Below are 27,855 nucleotides of genomic sequence, written 5' to 3' on the forward strand. Positions count from 1 at the left end.
AATGACTTTACAGCTAATTGCCACATAAGTATCAATGTAACTATAGCTCGCAAAATGGGTTCAATTACATTGCAATTTTTAAATTTTTCGTGATAAAATGAAGTGATTGATTGTTGTTTTGAAAAGGTAAGTTGTTTTTTTATTTTTGTATTCCTATCATCTGATATTGTAATATCAACAACATTTTTCATAATATATTCTGAAATGCGCTTTCTCTTACTGATAACGAACAAAAGTTTTATTAACTTCTCGTTAATATAATTATGTAGGAATTAAGAATTTTATCTTGTTCTTACTATAGTGCTAAAGCACAAATGTAGTCATAGTCTACCGTATTTTTTTCATAGTGGTCATAGTTTTTAATTGTAGTATAGCTTATGTGTTTATAATAACTAGTGCAGAGAAAATAATAAAAATTTTTACCCTGTGCTTTATGTTTATTATCCTTTATTATATTGGAACATCTAGAAGTATAGCAATACATTTTAATTGTTGAACAAAAGAGAAAATAAAAACACTTTTTGTGGTGTGCCACTTAACCATACACAAAATTGTACACAAATAGTCAAATGGTAGTAAAAGTTTCCGATATAGGCCGCCAGACGGTAGAGGCACCGCCGCGCTCTATGTCTATACTATGAGTATGTTTTTCATACAGTTTTCGGATCAGATTTTTTCAAAACATCAAATTACATTTTCTTTTTGCCTTTCTTTATTTAGGCTAACCGCTACTGTTTTTTTCTTCAGCGTTTCTTCTTAATCTACATTAATGTTATTATATTTACAATTCTTTCTGGAACGAGCTATAATTTTTCTCAAATAACCATTTTGTGTGGTTTAGTCGCCTTAAGGTTTAGCATGCTTTGTCAGATGCTCTTTAAAGTCCCTTTTAATATTAATATCGTTTGAGAAATTTTTCCCAGATACTTATATTTCGTTTTGATTTTCAATCTTCTTTTAATGTTAGTTTAAATGGTCCAGTAGTGTGTTCGTACAGTTCAGTTATAAGCAAAATTAGGTGTTGTTGTACACCTAATTCTTTTAGTATCAGTCATAAGTGTATCCATTTGAGTCTGTCGAACGCTTTACGATAATCTATAAAACAAATCCATAGTGGGATATTGAATTCCCTAGACTTTTATACTTTTTTTTTGGACTATTATAATAATAGCTTTAAAATTAAATGTTTAGTGAAAATCTCTACGCGACTTTAATGCATTAAATATTTTAATTAAAAATCGACATATCTATTGAAATTAGGCAGTAAAAAAGTATGTTATTAAAGATTGATTTATAAATTATTGTAGTTTAAATTCAACTACGCTATAAAACAAACATTGCATGTCATAAACTGCAGTAATCCAAAAATTACAAAGATCTTCCTGTTGTTTGAGTTTTATTTAATTATATTAATAGGGTAACAAGCATTATAATCCTACCGAAGGAGCTTCTACTTTCATAAACTGTTACACGATTACTCTATCCGATGTACGTACATTTATGAACTAAATGTTTTAGTGACAATGCCTTTTAATAAAAAATACTAATTAATAAAAATGGAAACTTAACTTTTCCACGTTTATAATAGACACTTTCTTATGTTTAAAAATATATTAAACAAGTAATATAAATTACCGCCTTGTTTATTAAAACTAAAAAGTAAAATAAAGTTATGTGTCGGTTAACAATTTATATTTAACTACATTAGCCAAATAATCCTGAAATTCCTCCATGACTAAATTGATGGATATTTAAATAAATTTCAAGTTCCAAAATGTACCAGCTGTAAAATTTGAAAATCTACTACTAATACAATTATTGGCAACATCTCAGGAGATTAGAAGTGTACGCAAAATGGTAAATACGGATCCCACAAATGATTTATCCTGTTGTGGAGTCCACTTAATCCTACATGTTGGTCGGAGTCTAAATAAAGCGCTACTTAGATAATACTATACACGGTGTATATTCTACTGGAGTTAGTATGATACCGTTTTAGAACGGAGCTCAGATTAACCGCTAGATGTATATATATATATATATATATATATTTATATATATATATATATATATATATATATATTATATATATATATATATATATATATATTATATATATATACATATATATATATATATATATATATATATATATATATATATATATATATATATATATATATATATTATATATATGTGTGTGTAGTAACGACCTGTAGATAAAACAAAAACTCCATGTAAACTTACTTCAAACAGACCGACTAATTAAAACAATCGAGGAAGTAAATTAGAAACTTCCACATTAAACAAAAATCCAAAACTTTTAGTATTTGCTCTGTTGGTAATAGATCAAAAAAATGATGTCTGAAAGATTGGCAGCAGATACGAGTATATACAAATACACATCTAGAGATGTATAAACGATCGTAGTAATTTGGCGCGCCTAATAATAACCAATTTTATTTTTATATGCTCTTGCCCACGATAATTGAATCCAAATACAATACAGGGCGTTACACCCATCTCTGAACTTGCCCACGCTATTGGTTTTTTTGTTTGAATTTTGGTATATTTCGGTGTGGTCGCCGTTAGAAGGTTTCAAGTGTATTTTTTATAAAAACAAGTAAAGCAATAATTTTGTGTTTGGATTTATATTGGAGATAATTAGAAATTGTTTGCTACAACTTATTGTTACGACAATTATGTTACACTTCTTGAAAATAACTTTAGTCAATACCAAGTTGTTTACAATACTTTAACTCATGATACTGACATACAACGACAACCTGAAAATTTCAAAATACTATTGTTATTAAACTGTCAACTTCTTCTGTTTATATAGATTTTCTAGCATTCCAGACATTACTAGACATTTCGGAATTTTTCGAAGACATCTTGAAAATTCTAGATTTCATTAATACTTCCTCTTTTTCGTCAAGGGATCTTTTCTATATGGAACAAATCTCACGGAACTGTTGCTTCCTCCTTTATAGTTATTCGCTTCGAATAACTGGTCTATCTGGGTTTCAATCAGTCCCTGATAGCTCCATGGTATGGAACCGTGCTTCTGAAGCACGGTGTACAGGCCTTCCCAGTATCGTTGAAGTTTTGGACAAAGTCAAGTCTTACGTGAATGATTGTATAACCATCGAGGGTCACCTTTTTCGAAAGTTGTACCAGTAGCATGCATGTCGAGCCTGGCCTTAGCTTTATTAATTTTAAGCTTCAAACTTTTATGAGCAAGGGATCCTTTATATATGGAACAAATCTCACGGAACTGTCTAACATTATAAAATGCACTGAAAAACAAAAAAAAATAGATTTGAGATTATTATTGTTCTAGAAGATTTCAATTAAAGAGTCGTCAGTGAATCAACTAAAAAAGTTCTCAATCCAAAGAACAAACAATAGAGGAACAGGAATACTATGACCAGCACCAGATAGATACAAAAACAAAGAAGAAGTGGTTAGGCATGATATATAAAATAATAACTACAAAATTGGCAATCACAAATACGTTCTTTAAATATAAAGAGATTAATAAATACACATGGAATGTTTGAGAATGGAGATCAACAATAAACTACATAATAGTAAATGAAACGCTAAAATTTAACAGAGTAAAAAATATACAGAATATAACATAGTAAAAAACACAAAATTACAATAATATATTTTTTTATAACACCTGTACGGTACGGTGTTTGTATACTACTATCTGGTCCAAATGACCAATTATCAGGTATTTTCTGACCTAACTTAATAAACAACAAATACTTAAATCTAAGGGCTTACCCTATAGCTTGCTCTTATTTTATCTATCAACTAATGCACAACAACTAACATGCAATAACATCACAGCACTATACTCTGCTTTTTACACTAAACTGTTATACATTTACACTAACTCAAATGGTTTTGTCCTTATGGGTCTTCTCTTTAGTTCAGTGTTGTCGAGAAGCTGGATTGCCTCGACATTCACATGACTATGCAGCCTCTTCTCGTGACATGTTGCTGTTCACTTAATTACTTCGGTCACAGTTTCCATGCCCAGATCTTGGTGGAGGTTGCAGTTACGGATATACCAAGAAGTATCAACAATGTTTCTCAACATTATTTATAACTTCGACCGCTGCTCTACCAAACCCCATTAGATTTCAATAGTGCTAAGCCAATTAACTAATCCGATGGACACTGGTACCACTTGTGAACTTTCTTTGGATTTGAGGCTAAACATTTTTGTGAACAATTAATCTTTTCCTTTTCTTTTTTGCTTTCTTATTTATTACTTTCGCGTGCTATCTACTTGCCAACGCCGTTTACAAATAAAATGACCCTCTATTGTGTGTTATTAAAGCCACTATTTTCATCTTCTCATTATAAAGACCTATGATCAGAGATCACATTGGAAAGCACAAAGGAAACCTTTGCAGAGTAAAATTAAAAAATAAATCTTTATTGCAGTTACAATGATTTCTATGTGAATCGATATTGAAATCAATACAAATAATTAAATATATGCTAGGTTTGACAATGTTCTCAAGAACCGCCTCTAAGTTCCAAAAAAGTACTAACATTACCAGAAGGAGGTCTGTAGTAATTTTATATATATACTGATATACATAATTGCAATATTAGGTTCAAATTAAAGAATTTTAGCTAGTATGCCACCTAAGTAATTGACACAACAATGGTAGTTATAATCTTAAGACAGTTATTTGTAATTATTTAAAATCTTTTAGCAAAGACACTTTGTTCTGTGATACCTCTCCAATATGTCTTAAAATGTCTTATTTTACACCGTTTCATTGGAAAGCTAACGAGGAAAGAATAATACATAAGTCCTTTTGTTCAGACATGAGACATACGAGAAAGTTATTCAACAAATATTTTAATTTAAAGAACACAAAACGCATTTTCCTTCAGTATAACCACCAATTGTCACAACTATTTTATGATATCTACCTCGTATCCAAATAATAACCAGACTGGTGATTTCTGACATCTGTGACAACCAAACAATCAATATTTGTTCAATTGACGCAAACTCAAACACCAAATCCTCTCTTTATTTGTAGATTATTTCGTATTTACCATCGTCATTAGAAAAAAACTAAGACAAGTATCTCTAGGCCGTTTAAAGGCCGTCCTTGCTTTGCCATAACAGCTCATTTGCATAAATTCTCTCAACAACTATTTATAAAAAACTGCGTGGTTAATGTGCGATGTGTTGTGCGATCTTTGTTTTATAAATAATAGAGGTATGTATTTCCGTGAAATGATTAATATGAGAATAAAAATTAATAAAATATTGTTTATAATTATGTTGTGGGTCTTCGTGTTTTGTGCACTATATAATTTGTGAATTGATTTACAGGTATACTCTATTCGCTGAACTCAGTTTTAACTGTCTAGTAAATTTAGTAATTAATCTTGGTCAAATTTTGACTTCGAATGAAAGTCACTGGGAATTTCAATACAACTAAACACACGTGCTCATAGCCCATATTGACTATAACTTAACTATAAAAGGTAACATGATTCACGTGCAGGTTATGAACAAAATAAAACTACGTCAATGAAAACAATAAAAATAAGGGTTAAATGTTTATTTTTGAAATTTTATAACCATTTGTAGGTTAGTCTTCACAAGTTAAAAGTTTTTAATCAAATTTAAGGAAGATTTACTTCCATTATTTGGAAAAGTGCGAAAGTGCAGCCGGTACTTTATGAGGAAGTCATAGTTATTAAGAATATTTTTTATAAACTACCTTCAGGAAGATTATATATCTGGCAAATATCCACGAGATATCCCTATAGTTTATTTTTATGAACGAGAGAGTAATTAGCATAATTTTAACTGGTACCTCCGACCACTCCATGGGCGTGCTCAAGATTAATTGAAAAATTACTTTGAATAATTGTAAAAAATAAATGAATTATTTCAGTGTTATAAAGTGTTATGTGTATGTAAACAAAAGCGAACTCTTTTATCACACACTATATTAGAACTGACTGGCCTACATTAAAAAGGGTTTTAAAAAATTCACATTTTTTTTTATTTTTAAAAATTACAAAAGAGAAAAAGAGTTTTTAAAACCGTCTAAGGTATGTTAAATAGATGAATAAAAATATTAATATAAAACTTACAGCTACTTGTTACAAATCCAAATCAGATTCAGAAGATGAACTTTCAGAACCAAGATTTATAATAACTGGCTCGATCATTTTATCAGTAATATTGTCCAGCTTCCACATTTTTTCCTCTTCTTTAATAGTGTGATTTACTGCCTTTTCCCAGTTTTCAGGTTTTACATTATTTACGGCCTCCAAAAACAACTGTTTAACATCATGAATTTTAAAAGTGGTATTTTTTCTTGAAACTTCACTCTTTATCTGTGCCCATACCAGTTCAATCGGGTTTAATTCACAATGATATGGTGGGGATCTAAGTACTATCATTCCACGATTTTTGGCAATTTCATCAATTTCGTATTTTTTAAATTTTTCTTAATGAAGAGCACACAACGAATAAAGTTCCTTTCTTATAGATCCGGGATGGTACGTAATATTTTTTGAACTCAGCCAATTCTGCAGGTCTTTTTTTAACCACTTGGTTGTGGGCAGTCCTTCTATAAGTCTGGAGTGATAACTTGCATTATCCATTACTATTACACAGTTCTTAGGAAGAAGATCTATCATTTGTTCGAACCATTCTTGAAAGACATCAGCGTTCATGTCTTCATGGTAGTCACCGGTACGAGTTGATTCAAAAGTTAATAAACCACCTTCAACAAAACCGTCTGAACTGCCAATGTGTACTATCATTACTATTATCAGCCTGCGTCCCTTTCCTGATGGTGGGTTTAAACCAGTAGATAAGTTATTTACAAAAGCGTGCCTTTGACTTGTAACAGTTTCATCCTGCCAAAATTTATTTGGTGTATGACCCTCGTTGATCCATGTTTCATCAAGATAAAATATTTTTCTTTTTTTGGTTTCTCATTTCCTTTATGGTTCTTAGAAAATGTCTTCTCCATATGACAATATCGCTTCTTTCTAATAAAATAGACTTTCTGGGATTCTTTTTCCAGCGGAAGCCTATTTCTTTTAAAAGTTTCCATAACGTACTTCGACTCATTTCTGGTAACCCTCACAACTATTGTATTCTATTCTGCTCCAACCTTTATACCTGGTGGTCATAGTCAATTTAAAATTGTTTTCCTATATACTTCTGTAAACTTGTTGACAAATATCTGTTTTTCATTGAGTCACCCGTATCAACAGTTTAGGGATTTGCATACATAATTTATTGTTTTATTACTCTCTCATACATAAAAATACACTATAATCACCTAGTAAATAATCAAGTAGATTGGATTTTAATAAACATGCAAAATCAGAACAATCTAACAAGAGTGGCAGTATACCCAGGACCGGATATTGGCTCCAATAACAATCCGCTGATAGCAAATTTGAGTAAGTATAAACTAATAAAATAATAATCTTCCTCGATAGCTAGAGCTATCTGTGTGCGCGCACTCTTACCAACAACTGACCACTACGATCGATGCGCAGTGCGCACTGGAAATGGAGCACCGGTTGGGAGTATAAAATACCATGCCGAGTACGGCAGTTGCACGGCCAATTTTTGAAGGATAGCTTTATTAGACACCAGACTCATTAAGTTTATTTTAAATAAACATATATTTAAATGATAAACAAACAAAATAAAATTGACTTGCTATACAACGCGTAAAATAAAAAAGACACGAATCCTCTTAAGTAATCCAAATGGATTTCGGTCCTCGACGCTGTGAAGAAAAGTAAATGTTAGCGGTCTCTTGTTGGGTAGGATGAAGGAAGATCTTTAGTCAATACCCAAAGATACGGGAGCACCCGATCAACACTCGGCGACGACGAGGTGCGATACGGAAGAATGACGAAAGCGATCGATCAACACTCGACCGCAGATCCACTGATAGCTACTTAAGCATGAGACCGAGGTAGAAGTTCTTGTTAGATCAATACTCCGTATCGAATTTAGAAGTTGTGTGAACTTTTCAACAAAATTTATGACAGCGGACATGTTCCTATGAATTGCTAAATGGTAACAGATCCGAAGATTCATTCATTTTTGAACTAGATTGAAATTTGCCAGAAAGCATCTTTACAGAAATCTTGATGACTAGGAGCACGTATTGTTGACATATAAATAAAGCTATTGCTTATATAGCTCAGAGAGAAGTGTAAAAGTGTTTGGGAAGAAATATATCTTACAGCGCGAACTGACCTTATTACTTTACGAAGAGGTGTATTACCAAGTATATATTACAAAGATTTTGTCTAACCATTTAGTGTCCATTGCACCTTACATAGGAAATAATTTTCTTTTAATGCATGATAATGCACGACCACATGTTGCATGTATGGTCCATGATTATTTGGACTAGGTTGGTATACAGACCATGAACTGGCCACCCTATAGCCCTGAACTAAATCCGATAGGGAATTTGTGAGATATTATTGATCTTAAACTCAGGAGCCGATATCCAGCACCTGTCTCTCTTGACGACACCGAAGTTATGGTGTGGAAGTTTAGAATACAATTGATCAATACCAAATACGCCGCTTGATTTTAAGTATATGCAGTAGCTGTGAAGAAGTGATTAGAAATAGAGACGGAAATAATCGCTATTAACGAAATGATTTTAAGATTAAATAGATTGTGTGTTCTTCAGCTTTAGTTGTTTTAAATATTTTAAAATTCATGTAAGTAGTATTTTCTGTGATTTTATTTGCTTTAAATGTCCATAAAAACTTGTTACATTTAAAGTTTTGTTTAATCTTCGATAATAGAGATATCGAAAAGATTTTTTTACGAAAATTTTAAGAAAAGCTAAAGATATCTCGTAATATTAATAATGTGTAGCACTTGTTTCTAATAAACTCCACAGGGTTTTGAAAAATAAGATGAAAAAACAAAACTTTATTTTTACGTATATGGTTTTACATTTACGTATATACGTAAAATATTGACATTTCTTAGAAACTATTGGTATAATAATTCCTTAGAAATAGGCCTATATTGAATTTAGATTTGAAAATTAACACACTAAAATTTGAAGTGTATTAAGTCTAGAAAATAATGCTGATATAAACTCAGTGACAATAAAAACAAACATCCCGTGCATTGTATATTATAAATAAACGGTTTTCTACAAAATGCTTGCCATTGTTTTCCAACACAACGCATATTCCTCACCTGGCACTTTCGAGAAGTATCAAAATAAAATATTGCAGACATCAATTTACCAGACCGTTAAAAAGTCGTAAAAGTTCTTGAAAAATTCAATATGAGAAAACCACAGGGTCTGGTTTGTCTGTCCGAGTCTAATACCTGATGATTTACTCACGGTATTCTGTACGGGCGGGCAATGTCCTTGTGAAGGATTCTCTCATAATCGCTTAGTTTTATCTATTTACAACATATTTGAAAAATCAATGGAAGTTTAAATAGTAAACTTAAATATTTATCTTTGCTTCGCCGGTTACAAAGTAATTTTAGCAGAGTATAACACGATGCCAGTTATTTATAAAGTTAATGGAACCATAACAGGTTCGAAGGGTAATGGAAAAATCTTGAAAAAATCAAAAATACATATATATGTATATATCAGAGTTAAACGTCATGATATAATCGTAAAAAAAGGAAATTAAGCACAGAATAATATAACAATTTAGGAGTCAACAGTCGATGGGATTCATCATCGTCATCATCATCACACAGTCCTTTGCGTCCACTGCTAGACATAGGCCTCCCTTATTTTTGTCCATTGTGCTCTATCTTGGACACTTTTCATCCAATTTCTTGACATTTTCTTAAGATCGTCAGTCCAACGAGTAGAGCGAAGTAATCTCTTCGTCCACCTTTCATCACTGATTCGGGCGACGTGTCCGGCCTAGTTCCATTTCAGTGTAGCAATTCGGGAAATTACATAGGTAAGTCCAAGTCGTCTGTTCTTCATCTTAAGTCTTCATTTCTAACTCGGTCACGAAGCGATATACTCAGCATTGACCTTTCCATTTTCCTCTGAGCTATTTGCAGCGTCTTAGACACTAATTTGCGCCTGAAATTAAGTACAACTGAGCCAGATATTTCCTCTCTTGTCTCGAACATGCAGCATCATTTTTCGCACTGAGTATATTGTATTTTTTCCCATAATTAATAAATAATAATGTTGTCATAAACAGTTGTTGCAGTTTTTATTACTTTACGATTTTCAAAGTTTTTAAAGATTACCACAGTTCAGTGGTACGCTACTAATTTATAATTTCGTGTGGGTACGCGAGATTAAAAGTTTGGGAACCACTGGTTTAGACGATAAGATATTGATGGGATTAATATATGGAAAATGGCTAAGAAATGATAACATTTTATTACAAAATAAAACAAAGTAACTAATTTACCAATAAAGAAACATCGTCAACGTATCGAAGTCGGATATTTTCCGATGTTTTCCATTTCCTGGAGTTTTTCGGTAACGTTTTTTTACTTAAGTGGTGGCGGCCAAAGCTCAAACTGGCTTATCAAGCTGTACTTCAGAGTGCACGTAAAGAAGTGGGTCCCGGCTACGTAAAGGTTACACGAATGGAAGACGTAAACCAATTGGCTGCAGTACAATCACATGTGTTAGATCTATATCCACTCCCTTCATCTACGCTAAGAGTTTAGGTTCTCTACACACCGTGGCTGATTTATTATTTCTTTATGGCTGTAACGAACGGTACACCCATATACAGGGTGTTTCAAAAAAAGGTAACCCCGTCTCTAGGGTAGGTAAAAAACTGAAAAATAATTGGGGTTTGCTTAGTAAAAAATTTTTGTAACGCCATCCGTTTCCAAGATACAGGGCGTTGAAGAAAAAAAAAATTTACGATTTTGCCGAAACTACTGGCAATATTGTAATGAAATTTTATACGAATATGTTTTGGAAGCTGATACATCCCATGAATTTGTTTTTATATCTGATTCTCATAGAGGGCGCTAGTTACACGGATCGTACTAAGTATTAGTCAATATAACTTTTTTAAGAGTATAATTATTAATCAAAATTTCAAGTAAACTTAAACATCATTCAATTTTACACGAAAAAGGTACTATTGGTAAAACTCGATACTGTGTACCGTTTTCGAAATATTTTGATTTGAAAATTATGAAGTAATAATTGATGCTGGTAGTAATGATAAAGTTCTAATAGGTATACCTCTATGTTCTCCAAGTGTGCCATGGAAATCTGACATTTATTGATTGTTATGACGATAAATCAACAATAATTAGAGTTTTGAAACCTTGTGATTTGTAAAATCAAATCAAAATGTACTCAAATGTTGAATACACTGACATGTTATTAACCTTAGGCGAATGTTTAGGATGTTCTAGTGCAGCTGTGACACGTTATGCAGAAAAGTTTCCTAGAAGAAACTTACCAAGTAAAAAAACATTTAGAGCCATTGAACGACGTTGTCGAGAAACTGGGAATGTGAGACCAAATAAAATAAATTCTGGTAGACCAAGAACAACAAGAACAATTAATAAAGAAAATAATATTTTAAATTTACTTGATCAAGATTCAACAGTTAGCGTAAGGAATATAGCAAGACAAACAAATACTTCTTCTTCAAGTACTTGGCGGATACTGAAAGAACAGCAATTACATCCTTATCATTACAGACAAGTCCAAGAGCTCTTGCCAGATGATCTACCGGTTAGAGTGGATTTTTGTGAAACATTGCAACAAAGGACAGCCCAAAATCCAAATTTTTTCAAATACATTCTTTTTACGGACTAGGCCACCTTTACGCGACAAGGTATGTTTAACTCCCATAATGCACACTACTAGTGTGATGAGAATCCACCCAGAGTCAAAAGGGTATCACACTACCAACACTCATTTAAAGTTAATGTTTGGGCAGCAACTTTGGGTAACAAATTAATAGGTTATCATATTCTACCTGGAAATTTAAATGGTGATATGTATCTTGATTTTTTAAACAATTCCTTATTCGAGATATTAGAAGATTTAACGCTAAACGAGCGAAGATCTTTATTTTTTATGTACGATGGAGCTCCGCCACACTTTGATAGAAGGTGTCGTAATTGGTTGAGTAATCATTTTCCGAATCGATGGATTGGTAGAGGTGCAGAAGCTCCGATTCATTGGCCTCCTCGGTCATGCGATTTTAACCCTTTGGACTACATAGTTTGGTCGCATATTAAGGAAAAAGTCTATGCTACATAGGTAAATTCACGCCAAGAATTGGAAGAAAGAATTCAACGTCAATTTAATGACATCATAGCTGATCCCCTACCGTTTAGAAGGTTAATAGAATCTTTAGAAAAAAGAATAGACTTGTGTATTCGCGAAAACGGAGGGCATTTTAAACACTTACTGTAATTGAATTTTATTTTATGTTCTTGGTCATTAATTTAATTTTCTTCTTGTGAGTTTTGTTTAATTACTATTTTATACCAGCATCAATTATTACTTCATAATTTTCAAATCAAAATATTCCGAAAACGGTACACAGCATCGAGTTTTACCAAGAGTACCTTTTTCGTGTAAAAGTAGTTTCGGCAAAATCGTAAAAAATGCGTAAATTTTTTTTTCTTCAACGCCCTGTATCTTGAAAACGGAAGGCGTTACAAAAATTTTTTACTAAGCAAACCCAATTATTTTTCAGTTTTTTACCTACCCTAGAGACGGGGTTACCTTTTTTTGAAACACCCTGTATATATATATTTTTTAAATTTTTTCCTCTATTTTATATGCAGCTTACACTCAATAATCTACTCGGTGACCCAAAGTAAATTTCAATTTTTAAATGTATCACACTGACCACTGTTGTACAAAAGCACTGTTGTAAACAGAGTTGGAGAGGTGGGATGGATCAGGTAGACATCAGAAATTGAACGAGTTTTCGGATGGTAAATACTACAGGTATAAATTAATGGAAAAACTCGTCAAATAATTGGCTATTGCGAAGTTTTGGACACGGCTAAATTTTGCTGATTTCCCTCAAGTAATTCGAAAAAAAGTACGACGAACGTATCTAGTTACAATAGTTTTAGAAAACTATGTAGTCAATACATATTTTACACCCATTTCTTAAGTCTTTAAATACCGTTTTTATTTTCTATCTTAATATTTAGTTAACGTAGACTTCAAACGATTGTTTTTTCATTTATATTGGTCATAGAAAGTTTTAAAATACTCCTGTCGTTCCTATTTTTTTAAAAAGTTCATTATTATAGCATGTTAACAGCTTATGGTGAAAAAGATAGTATAATTGTTCAGTTTTACATAAAAGGCGAAAAGTAATTTACAAGCTATTCACTTCAGAAGATAAAAAGTATTAGGTTCAATACATTTATTGCTGTCGAAATACTATTTGCCAGTGACATTCACATTTTTATGTATTTCACCAATTATCATCACAGTTTTTGCAGAAGGAAGTTTTTTAGCAGAAGTTATTGTTGACATGTAAATAAGAATGTTGCCAATGATGAGAATGCAATGGAAATCTCCAGCGAAATGAGAAACCAACACGCTGTTTAAAATAAAAACAAGCTTTCTAATAAATATAATGGACAATGAGAAATTTAATTTGAATTAAATATGAAGAATATTTAATTTGCTATATTTGCACATTTAATGCAATTATTTGAACTGATGCATATGACTAAATAATAAAATAAGGAGACAGAAATCTACAAGCGAAAATACAAGTCCATTATTTACTAATCGTTCTTCGTCTAGTTCCATGACGGAATATCTTGAAAATATATAGCCAACCACTGAGATTTTTCCTTTTATTTTGTGATTTTAAAAATGTTACTCATCAGACTCATTTTTCAACAATCACTGTATGTCATTACACAGTGTTTATTTAGCATTATGTCCAAAGTCAACTTGAGCCAATCAGTTGGTATTATCAATAGTAATACCACTAGTGATTCAATTTTCGCGATAAGTCTGTCGATTTACTTCTAAACAAAACTGAGTTGCTTGAAACTTGTGTTTTCTTTAAGAAACTCAGTTGAGTTTAGAAATAAAAGACAGACTTATAAGCTAAATTAAATCACGAGTGGTATTTTATTAGACTATTTCATGAACAAAAGTGATAGAAATGTCATGTACAAGTCTTTTAGAATGAATGCTAGTCTTTCGTTGTTATTTTCTGCATCTAATTTGTAGTTGCGATCCACACAGAACATCATAAATTGTCTCCATATATAAGATTTAGATTTTCTTGTGTTACTCGGTATATTTTCTTCAATGTTTTGGTTTATAACTTCGTTTGAAGTACCACCGAAACGACTCATTTTGACGGATACAGCTACAATAATTTTTTTGACAAACGTCAAACTTTGCTTTGCGATCGGTATCCATGGTTACGTCGTTGAAAACACGAAGCTGATAGACCAATCAGAATTGAAAGACAGTTGGTGTTTTCGCGATAACACAAGCTGTCTTTGGTTTGTGATTGGTCAGATTATGTGAAAATTTTAAGATGAGTGAAATAGTCCCCGTGACATGTATTATGTTAAACAGATCAAACAGTGCTTTAATTTCCTTTTCCTTCAATAACTCGTAACACTCATCTCATTGGTGCCAAGTGCTTTTCCATTCTTTGCCATGTGTATTTCTTCGCTTTCTGTTATTGATGGACCTGCTATGGCAATCTTTGTACCGTATTCTATTCTTTCAAGATCAATTAATTCAGAAATGTAGTTTTCCATACTTTTAGTTCCACTACCTGAACGGCAGATAGAAGTAAGCTGAATTTGATTGAAAACACCATTGTCTGAGCTTAAAAAAATTAGTACAACCAGATTAACGATACAAGAAAAACTATACGACTGATGGAATGAATTTTGAACAGGGTGGATAGAAAGAAATTTTCAAAAAGCTTTCGAATGGGTCAATATACATAAATGATTGAAAATTATCGAAAAAATAAGATAACTAAGCAATTTAAAGTATATATGTTCGTAATTTTCTCATAAAGGATTATGCGAAATAAATCCAGATATGCTCTCTTACAAACCATCCTGCAGGAAGAAATATTTAGAAAGCGAGGTCCACGAAGAAGAAGAACACCCTAGTTAAAGAACTTCAGAACCTGGATCAACAAATCTATGCAGCCACGGTTGACTTTGGCGTAAACAACATGTCACTCAACACAAAAGTGAGTGTAACATAAGAAAAACCTCTTGTGCCTTAGTGGACCACCACTTGAAAACGGGACATAAATTTTTAACTTTAATAAAATGTAAACATCTTAGAACAATTTGATAATTATAAAATTTCATTAAAATTAATGGTACACATTAACAAAACTCCTGAATCTATCAATTATAAGACTGAGACCAACCATTTGAGTAATATCTACTGCAATATACTAAATAATATATGATATGATAGATCTTAAGCTTTAAAAAGCAATACTCACTTGACAAATTGACAATTGACAAATTTGTCAATTTGGTCTTTTACACCATGTATTTTTTAATATTTGATTAAATCAATGAGTGGTGCGTATAATTGTCACCTGTGAGTAGAACATCCACGAAAAACAAATCTCAATAACTTTTTCCTGATGATGAAAATAAATATTTTCCAAAGCTTGAAACTTAGTTAAAAGAGTACACTTATTTCACCGCTGCGTATCCCAATAAACCTCAAAGCTCCGTTTTCTAACGTTGTCAGCGAAGACTTCTTTTTTCCTTATATATATATATATATATATATATATATATATATATATATATATATATATATATATTTATATATATATATATATATATATTTATATTAATGTGATAATAAAAGTCTGAGGTGCGCCAAGCAATTAATTAATTAATTAAACTTATTTAAATGATGCAATTATGATTCTATCAGACTATTTAATTTTCTTATCTCACGGTTATACTCGTGATTCAATATCTATGCTTTACATATGATAGGTAAGGTCCAAAGAATACCGGAATAATAAAAAAACATATGATACAACATTATATATTGAAATAAAATTCACACTCAAATATCTTCAATAAAAAAATATCTCATATAATGATTATCAAAATTTTGTTCTACGTACGTGAACCTTCAAAAATTAATGGTATATACAATATAAATTAAAATTTCAAATCAAAATTGTTTTTCTAAATCTCCTGATCAAAATATTCCTATCTTTTCTAAAGCAATTGTTAAAAAATATGTTGTTAATAAAGAAAAACTGACGAATGGTAAAACTATCTCTCTGATGATGAGTTGTCCAAATCCTTGTTCCTTGTAGCTTACACTATCTATTCTTAGCAGTCCCCTAGGTAATCAGCAATCTTACAACAAATTATTGCGAGCCTATCGTCTTTAATGATCTCCTTCAAATGAACGTATCGTTCAAATGATGCTAGCCTCTTCTCCTCTCGATAAACTGAATCTCTCGTTCCGGCCTGAACAGTGACTCTTGTAATATAAGTGGAAAAATATAACTTACAATATTTTACTGGATCAGCTTCCGTCAGATACACTCACTCCACGAAAACTCACAAACATTCACTTCTACTGCTGACTACCTCTGGAGAACCACCAGAGAACAACGACTGTTCGCCTTGAACACTTGGAAAAAAACCGATTATCTTTTCTCCCTCAAAAATCTAACTAAACTCTCATTCCTACATACCTATCCTACTTTTTTCAATCTCCTCCAATCAGAGTTCGTCACACTTATCCCCATCTACCATTTAGATAACAAACAACAATTTTACCTACAATTATAAATTTCCTAAAAACTATTAACATGCTAATCGGTTTCTACAAATTCTTAAGAACTAACGGAGAATTATATTTTCTAAATTTCTATTCTATTGTCTTATTCACTGTATATTGACGTACAAGTCCATTTGGAAAACCCGCTCGCGTTGTTCACGATTTCACTAAGCTCACTCACGTCACTCGAATATATTTTACAAAGAAAATAATTTATGCATATCTTTAAATTTTGTTTACTACAGGTAATCCAGGATAATGGACTTTCATTTCTTCGAAATATCTTTTATTTTGTACTTTGAAATATATTAAAAGCAAACCAATATTATTTTCAATTTTACATATCTTAACAATATATATATATATATATATATATATATATATATATATATATATATATATATATATATATATATATATATATATATATATATATATATAACATAATAACCTTTAATAAAAACTCTAAAACATACTGTCAATAAATAGTGAATCACTTACCTTTGTGTTTTGTAGTGCTCTGTATCTCGTTATTGTGAAACGACACGGTCGAGGTGAAGTTGACTACAGAAGCGTACTGCGTTTTTTCCCTAAATGCACCCTGGCTGAATTCCACCCAAACAAAGATTATTATTGCACCCAGCACCAATATGGCGCAGCTAGCTAACACTTGTTTCTTTAAGAAGCGCTTAGTCATTGCTAATACGTCACCAAAGTAACTGAAACAAAGGAAACATGGATTAATAAATAGTAGTTTAGTGAATGAGGATTTTTTGCGATTTTTTGGTACGTTTTTGCCATAAATGGAAGAACTCTATACTCAATTTCGTAACCCTCGATGGAAGCATCGACTATAGTTGTTACCAACAAACCAGGTCATTAAAGGTAGAATGTTTCTTTTGTCTCGTATGTTTTGTAGAAAATTATGGAATTTGAAAGTAGATGTGGGTTTTTTGTTTGGAATGGGAAAGAAAAAACAGTTTGATTAGTTAAAAACAAATTATACGAGGGATTGGCTGATGGGAGGAAATTTTTGGAAGACGAAAGGATCGGGATCTGCTGTATGGCTTTAAGCGAGAAAACATCGAATACAAGAGAAGATATATAGTGCTGGTCGTTTTGTTTTTGAACGGTGACAGAAAATTTTAATTCGTAAGAAATCGTGTAAATGAAAGTGAAAACAGTGCTACTATTTGAATCCTGAGTTGAAGAATTGGCAGTATAAAAAGTTTGTAATAATTGTAAGTACAAAAAAATTACTATTCCTTGGGAGACTCATACCTAAGGAGAGTTTGTCAGCCTAAAGGAGATAGAAACATTTGTTAGGACGTTTTTGATTAGCAGAACCAGGGAAGGAGTTTTCGCTAGGTAGCTAATTAAAGTTAATCATTTTTGTAAAGTACAGAGGCAAATTTTATGTATAAAAGCTCTATAATTTAGGGAAACATTTATTTATAAGGGATTTGTTTATTTGTATGAAAATGTTCAAAGGTATTTTATCATTATATTTTATCCTTTGTTCCTTTGTTTATTTCCTCCTACTCCTCTTGTTAACGAAAACTATAAAAGGTAAAGGTATATCTGAACTAAGAAAAGAAAACATAATTATTATTTTGGTGTCTGCAATAAAAATTAATCGCATATTCATATTAAAGTTCATTGATTTTTTTTTTGTTTTAGGTTTGCTAACTATATGTTAATTAATCAGATAATTTGCTAATTAATTTCAAAATTACATTTTCGTAATATAAATATAATATATATATAGTAAGTATATATGAATCGACAAAATTCGATTTTAAGTTTGATTCGTCTTTGTGTTTGGTCTTTTTTAACACGCATGATGACGTCAAAGGAAGCAAATGAGAGTGCGAGCTGAATTAATTAGGCAAATGGTGAATGAAATTAAAAATCCACGATTTACGACTGGACGTGTTAGTTCGGTCTTATTATTATTTTCCTGGTTGTATCGTGTATTTAGTATTTACTGGAAGTACGCCTGTTATGAATTTTCACTTCCTGAAGTCGGGAATCGTGTACTATAAATTGTTTTCTGTCAGTTATATTTGGAGTTGCATCCTGTATGTAGTTTTATTGCATTTATACACAGTGTTTCATTAATATATACGAATATTATAACACGAGTCAATAAAAGAAGACTAAATATTTAATATCCACTTTGACAAGAAATATTTGCTACAGTGTATTCACTACAAGAAAGTCAAAGAGATATGTACCAAAGATGCTTAAATCTATAAATAGGACAATAATCTAGTTGCAAAGAATTATTGGTAGAATTTAAGAACATGTTTTAAAGTTTTACTATCTGTTAATACCAAAACCTCCAATATACAGTAGGATACCATAATTAAAAATCATTGTCTGACCATATACTATCAGGAAAATGTTGCTATCAATATTAGGAGCTCACATTTGCACTATTAAGATTGTGCTAATTTAAGGTCAGTTTTAAATACACTAATATGTCACCACAACACTACAATTATGTCTTCATACTATGTGTCCTTATCCAAATATAGAAGGTAGAAATACATGCTCAATAAATAATCAAATTAATTTATTAAATTTTAAACTTATTATTATTAAATTTTAAAAATAGAAAACATAGTACGAAACTTCGTACTATAACTTATAGTCTACAGTTCGGCCTAATGTAAGGACCCTTAAGCTAGCGGGGACAAATGAGCGAAATCCAATTTAACCTACGTAATATTTTTTCACCCATTTTTCACTAATTTATTACCACCCTAATAATTTTTTACCACCAAAACAGCTTTAAGGAGAGCTATTCTGTTGGCTTTAGGTTCAAGGTAGCAGAACTCAGAAAAAAAACTTTTTGCCGATGGTATATTTTTCACTAATTTATTACCACCCTAATAATTTTTCACCACCAAAACAGCCTTAAGGAGAGCGATTCTGCTGGCTTAAGGTTCAAGTTAGCAGAATTCGAAAAAAAAACTTTTTGCCTACGACATATTTTTTACAAATTTTTCACTAATTTATTACCACCCTAATAATTTTTTACCACCAACCCCTCCATAATGGGAGCGATTCTGATGGCTTAAGGTTCAAGGTAGCAGAACTTACGATTAAAACTAGTAGAATTCAAAAAAAAAATATTTATGATATACCACACTGCTCTACTAGGTGTTTACGAATTTATTATCAGTAGTAATATCCCTAGGACATTGATAACAGACGAGATAATTTCATGACAATCGAAATCTCGTTCCTTGGTAACAGCACGAAGCCGAAGGCTGAGTGCTGTTACCAAGCAACGAGATTGAGAAATTTGTCATGAAATTATGAGGCATTCATCAATGTCCGAGAGATATTCGGCGGATAATTTTTCGAAAAAAAAAATCATAACTAAACATTATTTATTAAAAGTACAGTTAGTGAAAGTACAATTATTAAAATTTAAGTTAACATTAGATTCGTTGCTGTTCTCTACTATAGAAGATCTATTACCACGCATAATATTTATAATCTTGTTGTGGTGTTCTTGATCGAGATTCAAGTATGGTTTTATAGAATTCTGATTGCCATGACCAGTAATTTTTAGCAATTGTTGTTCTTCTACACCACTTTTTGCTAATTCGCTAACAGCAGTTGATCTATTCAAGTGATTTGTTATCTTTTTCTCCTTTACATTCAAGCCAATTGCTTCAGCAGAAGATTTAGTCCATCCATTCATTGTATTTCTTCCAACAGCTACATTATCGTACTATTTGTCAGTTTCATTTTTCCAGTGTCGATTTGGTTTTAAGAATAGTCGTGGTGAGGTAATATTGTCGCCTCGTTTTGACATTTTGAAATTTATTTGGATGAAGTTGTCAAACTCGATCGTGTTGTCATAGGGATTGAAAATTGCACTGAATGCAATTATCAGTCTAATGTTGACATGGTTAGGTGAAATTGTTCCACATGACACAAAATGACGAAATTTGAATGGTTGTTAGAACAGTCGAAAAATTATCAGTAGTAATATCCCTAAGACATTGATAACAAATGAGATAATTTCATGAATCGAAAGCTCGTTCCTTGGTAACAGCACGAAGCCGAAGGCTGAGTGCTGTTACCGAGCAACGAGCTTGAGAAATTTGTCATAAAATTATGAGGCATTCATCAATGTCCGAGGGATATTCGGCAGATAATTTTTCGAAAAAAAAAATCATAACTCAACATAACGAAACATTTATTTATTAAAAGTACAGTTAGTGAAAGTACAGCAAAATTCCATGAATATTCCCCAAATATATTTGTGAATGTGGGTTGTATTTCTGGGAATTTTTTCTTTGATTAGCGCATTTATACTTTGAACATTCTCATTGCCGAAACGTGACATTTTGAAATTAATTTGGATGAAGTTGTCAAACTCGATCGTGTTGTCATAGAGATTGAAAATTGCACTGAATGAAATTATCAGTCTAATATTGACATGATTGGGTGAAATTGTTCCACATGACACAAAATGACGAAATTTGAATGGTTGTTAGAACAGTCGAAAAATTATCACACTAATAATTATTCACCCCTCAACTACTCCTTATAAGAAGTCAATAATTATGTTGGGTTAATATTTAAGGTGATAAAAAATCTATCTTTACAATTTTACTGTAATCTACTTAAACTTATAATATAAATTACTTAAAGTATAAATTACTCGCCAGGTTTTTACTGAATTTTATCGATCCTCATAATTTTTGACCCCCTAAGCCTCAGTTAATGGGAAATATTCAACAAGCTACGCATTCACGATAGCTAAATGCGAAATTTTTTTGGAAATACAAAAGTGCTCTGGTAGATTTTTACTAGCCTAGTCAATTTTTTCTCAACTACCCTAATTGAAAACATTCTGAAATGTTACTCTGTGCTAACTAATATTTATTTTAAATGTTTACATATTGAAAATATGAAAATACTTTATTAAAAAAATTATAAATGTTACCTGTTTTAAAAAATTGACTAAAAAATAAAATAACTGAAATGAAGTTGAGTTTTAGTAACTACAATGGAATTGTTATATTTCACAGAATAATTACCAGGTAAGATATATATATATATATATATATATATATATATATATATATATATATATATATATATATATATATATATAAATTGAAATAATTTTATTATGTCTATTACATTAATTACCTAATTGTAAAGGAGGGTCGGGACACCTTGCGCACCTATTGTTAAAAGATTAAAAGATTTGTATTAATTAGGTAAAACCATAGACCTGAGCGAAGTGTACCGCCAATCAAGGAGTGGTGGTCTTAATCGGATATTAAATTGATACCGCCCTCGTCACTATTATTCAACTTTGGCAATAAATTGCAAATATAGCGCCTCTGTACTGTTTCTGAGTGTGTTTTACGCTGAGTACAATAGTTTTTGAGTAATTTTTAATAGTAAAACCCAGTGCACATTCATCTACGCACGATCACGTCTAGACTTTTTTCAACTCTTAAAATGCGAAAACGTGCATTTTTTTTTATATAGGACGAAAAAGTACGACTTTACGCCTCCAAAATTAAAGCGCAAAGTGCGGAATTTACGCCCAGTGTGTTAGGTGAAAAATATGAAGATAGCAAAAAATAGTATAGCCGGTTAAAGTAAAAGTAAAATACAAAAAAAATATTAAAAATCCCTTTTTAATTTTGTTTTGTCAGTTCAAAATTCAACCTAGCAGAATTATTGGCTTTTCATAGAGGAGTAAACAACAATGAAGGTGGTAAATGAATTGGAAAAGGTTTGTAGCAGACAGTGGTATTTAAAAATTATTTTTTTAATTTTAACCTAAGCTACCACAGGTTAATTGAGAGGCGAAAAATTAGTAAAAATCGAGCAGAATCATGTGGTATTTCAAAATTTTTATTTGAATTAGTTAGCTTAATATTTGAGCTTCCGCTTAATCGCTTAATATTGACTTTCCACAAGGAGTAGTTAAGAGGTGAAAAATTACTAGGGGGGTAATAAATTTGTAAAAAACCTATCAAAACACTGTGGTATTATAATTTTTTTTTTAATTGTGCTGGCTCGAATATTCAGCTAGCAGGAACGTTTCTAAATAAGATTGCTTTAGGGGTAGAAAATTATCAAGGTGGTGAAAGTGTAGCAGATAGAGTACAATAAAATTGTAAAAATAGATTTTTCATCACCTTAAATTTTAACAAGATTTGTTGACTTTCCACATGGGTTAGTTGAGGGTGAAAAATTATTAGTGTGGTAATAAATTCGTAAAAACCTAGCAGAATACTGTGGTATTTCAAAAATAATTTTTATTAATTCAGCTGGTTCGAATATTAAGGTAGCAGGATTGTGTCCAAATAATATTGGTGGTTGGAAAAATTATCATGATCAAAGTTTAGTATAAACTTAACAGAACACTTTTTTATTTCAGTTTTAAGTAGAACAGAGTGAAATTGTTAAAGAATATTTTTTCACCTTAAATTTTAACCTAACAGAATTATTGGATTCCCATAAGAGGCAGTTGAGGGGTGAATGATTACTAGGGTGGTAATAAATTCGTTAAAACCTAGCAGAACACTTTGGTATTTCAAAAATATTTTTTTTCTAATTTTGCTGGCTTAAATATTAAGCTATTAGGAACGTTCCTAAATTAGATTGGTTTAGGGGTGCAAAATTATGAGGGTAGTTAAAGTTTAGTAAAAACTTAAAAACACTTTTTTATTTCAGTCATAAGTAGAGGACAGTGAATATGAAAAAAAAATATTCCCCTTAAATTTTAATCTAACAGAATTATTGACTTTGCATAAGGGGTAGTTGAGAGGTGAAAAATTACCAAGGTGGTAATAAATTCGTAAAAACCAAGTAGAGCTGTGTGGTATATCATAAATATTTTTTTAATTTCTACCTAGCGAAACCGAATTCAAATTTTTACCACTGTGTTTCCTAAAATTTGCGAAACAAACAGCTGGATAAATTACTCGGCAAGGGAATCTAAAATTGCATTCCACATGCCGTTCATCCTGGTCAAAATTCCTGGTAATTTATCCAGCTGTTTGTTTCGCAAATTTTAGGAAACACAGTGGTAAAAATTTGAATTCGGTTTCGCTAGGTAGAAATCGTTTGATTTCTCTTTTTGTTTTTAGATGGCGTAGTTAGGTCCGTATATAGTTATTTTAATAACTATTGTCTAGGACGGGAGAGATTTTTGTTTTGGTTCAGAGCAGTGACTATACCGTTGTGACGAGACCTAAGGAGGTCGAAATACGTATCAGCGGTTGTCGCTGCCCTGTATCAAAACAAAGATCTAATACCGTTATTATGTTTTATTACTTACTGCGTTTGGAGTACCAGAAACTAAATTCACTACGAATTTTGACCAGGATGAACGGCATGTGGAATGCAATTTTAGATTCCCTTGCCGAGTAATTTATCCAGCTGTTTGTTTCGCAAATTTTAGGAAACACAGTGGTAAAAATTTGAATTCGGTTTCGCTAGGTAGAAATCGTTTGATTTCTCTTTTTGTTTTTAGATGGCGTAGTTACGTCCGTATATAGTTATTTTAATAACTATTGTCTAGGGCGGGAGAGATGTTTGTTTTGGTTCAGAGCAGTGACTATAACCGTTCTGACGAGACCTAAGGAGGTCGAAATACGTATCAGCGGTTGTCGCTGCCCTGTATCAAAACAAAGATCTAATACCGTCATTATGTTATATTTTTTTAATTCTGCTAGTTTTAACCGTAAGTCAGCAGAATTGCTCCTCTTAAGGGTGGTTTGGTGGTGAAAATTTTTAAAATTGGTGAAAAATGGGCGAAAAAATATGAGATCGGCACAATTTTTTGTTTAATTCTTACGGTTCACTTACAAGCTAGCAGGCTCCCTTCCTTAAGGCTGGTTTGGTGGTGAAAAATTATTAGGGTGGTAATAAATTAGTGAAAAATGGGTGAAAAAATATTACGTAGGTTAAATTGGATTCCGCTTATTTGTGCCCGGTGACTTAAGGGTATTCCTAATGTACCTTTTTTTTATTAAACCCTTGGTAAAACTTTAAACATAAAGAGTCATTTAGCGAGTTTTTGGGAGAATGGTGAATCAAACGAGCCTTAGGGAGAATACGGGAAAGTGGGCATTTACCGTAATGAAAGTGAAATGACAACTTCAGATTTAAGTAAGTTGTAATATTAACATAAATGAATGCTTTTTTAATTCGTGTTAGCTTATGTACTATACAAATATGCAAATAAGTTTTTATTTACATTGCAATTTAACTAATTCATTTGTATGATTTTTTTCGATGGCATGTGACAATGTAATAAACGAAATGTTCAAGTAAATTATTTGCGAAAGATGTAGCAACTGTTATATTACCAAATGTTTTATAAAAAAAAATTAAAAAACATCATGTGTTTTCAGAAACTTTTTACAATTAAAATTTTGTATTTTTTAAGAAGCAAATATAAAAGTTGTAAAATCCCAACTGGAAATAATAAACAATCCCACTGACCAGACACACTAAAGAACCGAACATTTGTTACATCACCTCGGGATATCCAGACTCCTATACCGTAACAAATATAGATTTATTAATTAGCAGGGCAAATAAAAAATCAATGAAACGAACCATTGCTTCACCATTAATATTCTGAATTTGCGTAACTGACTCTATGGATCGTAAATTAAAAAACTTATTAAAGTTTAAAAGCAATATTGAGGTTTTGATGAAGTTTGGACATTTAAACATAACACATTCGCATGAAAATCAATGAGGAAGTGTTGCCACGTTTATGCGATTTAATATTAGATCAAAGAAAATTTGTTTTAAATCTATTTAATGGCATATTTTTAATTGTATATCAGATTATATCGTCGTAATATGTTGAAAGTTTTAAATTGGAAGAAAGCATAGAAGTAGCGGTACTACTCATTCATACTGGGTGAGATTAAATTAAAAGAAACAAAAAGAAAACCACAATATCGGATAGACTGAAAAAAAGCAAATACAGGGAATTAAAAGGTGAAATAAAATAGAAGTAGTAGAGTATTGCGTATTCAAGTATTCTATAATCTTGTCACAAACGAGAAAGAGTAATAAATCAAAATTTTAAAGAAAGTTACAGAGCGGTGAGCTCAAACAAAATTTGTCTTCTTCTTCTTATAGTCCGTGCACCTATAGTGCGTTGGCGAATTATCTTAAGGCCAGACGTCGTAGCCACGATATTTGTTTGCGACCTACTCCGCTCTTGCCTTCAATCTTTCCTTGGATGAATAGTTGAGGGATTGCGTATTTTTTCCTCTCAGAATATGGCCCAGGTATCCAACTTTTCGTACCTTGGTCAAATTGAGTAGTCCTCTCTCAGTATTTGTCTTTCTTAACACTTCCTCGTTTCTCACCCTATCTGTCCATGGTATGCGGAACATTCTTCACAACGTCCACATTTCGAAGGCCTCCAACTTATTAATGGACAAAATGTAAAAATGTAATAGGTTGGACAAAATGTGTATTTTAATACAGTTTATCATTAAAAATATTGTGAATTTAAGACTTTGACTTGTGTCCACCGGTATCGATGAAATCCAACAATAGCTGATCCTTATTAAACCAATTCTTATTTTAATTCTGTAACTTAACTTGTATGGATGATGAGTGAGGGATGGAAAGAGAAGAAAAAAATCCAGTTGCAAGTAGTTCACCTTGCAAACCAGAGCTCAGGTGTTTTGAAAGACACAACGGTGAGCTTTGGGACGTGGGTCAATAGATTTGGGATGGGGTTATATTAAAAAAAATATGGGGAATTGAAATGTACCTATGATAATGACAGAATTTGGTACTAAACGAAAGGGGGAAAATAAAGGGCGTCACTTAGTCCGTTGTCGAGGGACGAGAAAAAGTCAACACTTGACTTATGAGACGATTGGTTTAAGAAGGATAAAAAAATGTCTGTTTTGGCTTGCAATACTTAAAAGGCACAGATTAAAGCAAAAATCTGAATTTTGGTTTCGTCAATAGAAATCTTTGGATTTCTACTTTCGCGGTTTATTATCAGATGTTGCTATAGCTTCCATACTGAAGCCATTTTATTGTTGCTTCTTTTCGACGAAAAAGATTTGTTTTCACGTTCAGAGCTTCTGTAACATTCGCTCTGATAACTCCTGTTAAGATGAAATACGTGTAAGCAAATATACAGAGGCACTTAACGTGAAATCAAATCTTGACTGTCTTTTAAAAGTGAAAAATTTCGCACTGCACTGCACTAGCTATCAAGACAATAAAAGTTGACATGTATATTTCTTCGTTTGACTAGAAAGAAGACATTTAGACTAAATTTCATTTGAATTAAAACTTATCAACTTTTTTTATCTTGGTTTAACTGTTATACTTTATTCGTAGCACTGCACTATATTATCGATATTCCCATCTTTCTTACGGGATACGTACCCGATCGCAACAAAAACTAAAAACAGGCCAAGCCTGAGCGGGACTCCATCGTACTCTTTACAAACTTGTTTGGTTAAAATTACTTACTACATGTAACGTTATAAACGTCACATGTTTGTTATTTTTCTTCAAATAATTATTTTATTTCAATTTCTTTTGATTTTATTTATTTATTAATTTTCTCTTTTGTTTGATTATTTTTCTTTTAAAAATAGTTGGCGCTCAACTCTTCTATCAACTAAATTTTCTGTTTAATCCTCCATTTATTTCGAATCCATTCCACGTATTTAGACCCCATATATACTCCTTTATTTCCTATGCCATAGACATATATAGAATGTATATGCCCTACCTGATGTTACCTGAAGTTGCCCTACCTATTTGTCAGTTGGCAACTCCGTTCTATCATGTCAGTTTTTACTTTGATTTAATAGAGAGGGGAACTTGTTTTATAATATATTTCGTCTATTTAAGCTGATATCTCTTATATTTCTTTCTTGACATAAACTATTCTCCAAACGACGTTTTATTTCTAAACTTCTTAATCGTTTAGATATGCATCTTCATCTTTATTTAAAGCATTATA

At 31.6% G+C, this 27,855-nt stretch overlaps 1 protein-coding gene across 3 annotated transcripts in view; it reads right to left on the minus strand.

Moving 5' to 3' along the window:
• AdamTS-A (ADAM metallopeptidase with thrombospondin type 1 motif A) overlaps window positions 1-27,855 on the minus strand; it is a 545,690-nt gene that overhangs the window by 396,963 nt on the left and 120,872 nt on the right. For all 3 annotated transcript variants that reach the window (XM_072538404.1, XM_072538402.1, XM_072538403.1), the window contains exon 3: window positions 17,337-17,554. In XM_072538404.1, coding sequence (XP_072394505.1) covers window positions 17,337-17,532 — 196 coding nt within the window. In that variant the 5' untranslated portion in view covers window positions 17,533-17,554. The remainder of the gene's footprint in view (window positions 1-17,336; window positions 17,555-27,855) is intronic.

This window comes from Diabrotica undecimpunctata, chromosome 7, assembly GCF_040954645.1.
Source record: "Diabrotica undecimpunctata isolate CICGRU chromosome 7, icDiaUnde3, whole genome shotgun sequence".
Classification (NCBI taxonomy): domain Eukaryota; kingdom Metazoa; phylum Arthropoda; class Insecta; order Coleoptera; family Chrysomelidae; genus Diabrotica; species Diabrotica undecimpunctata.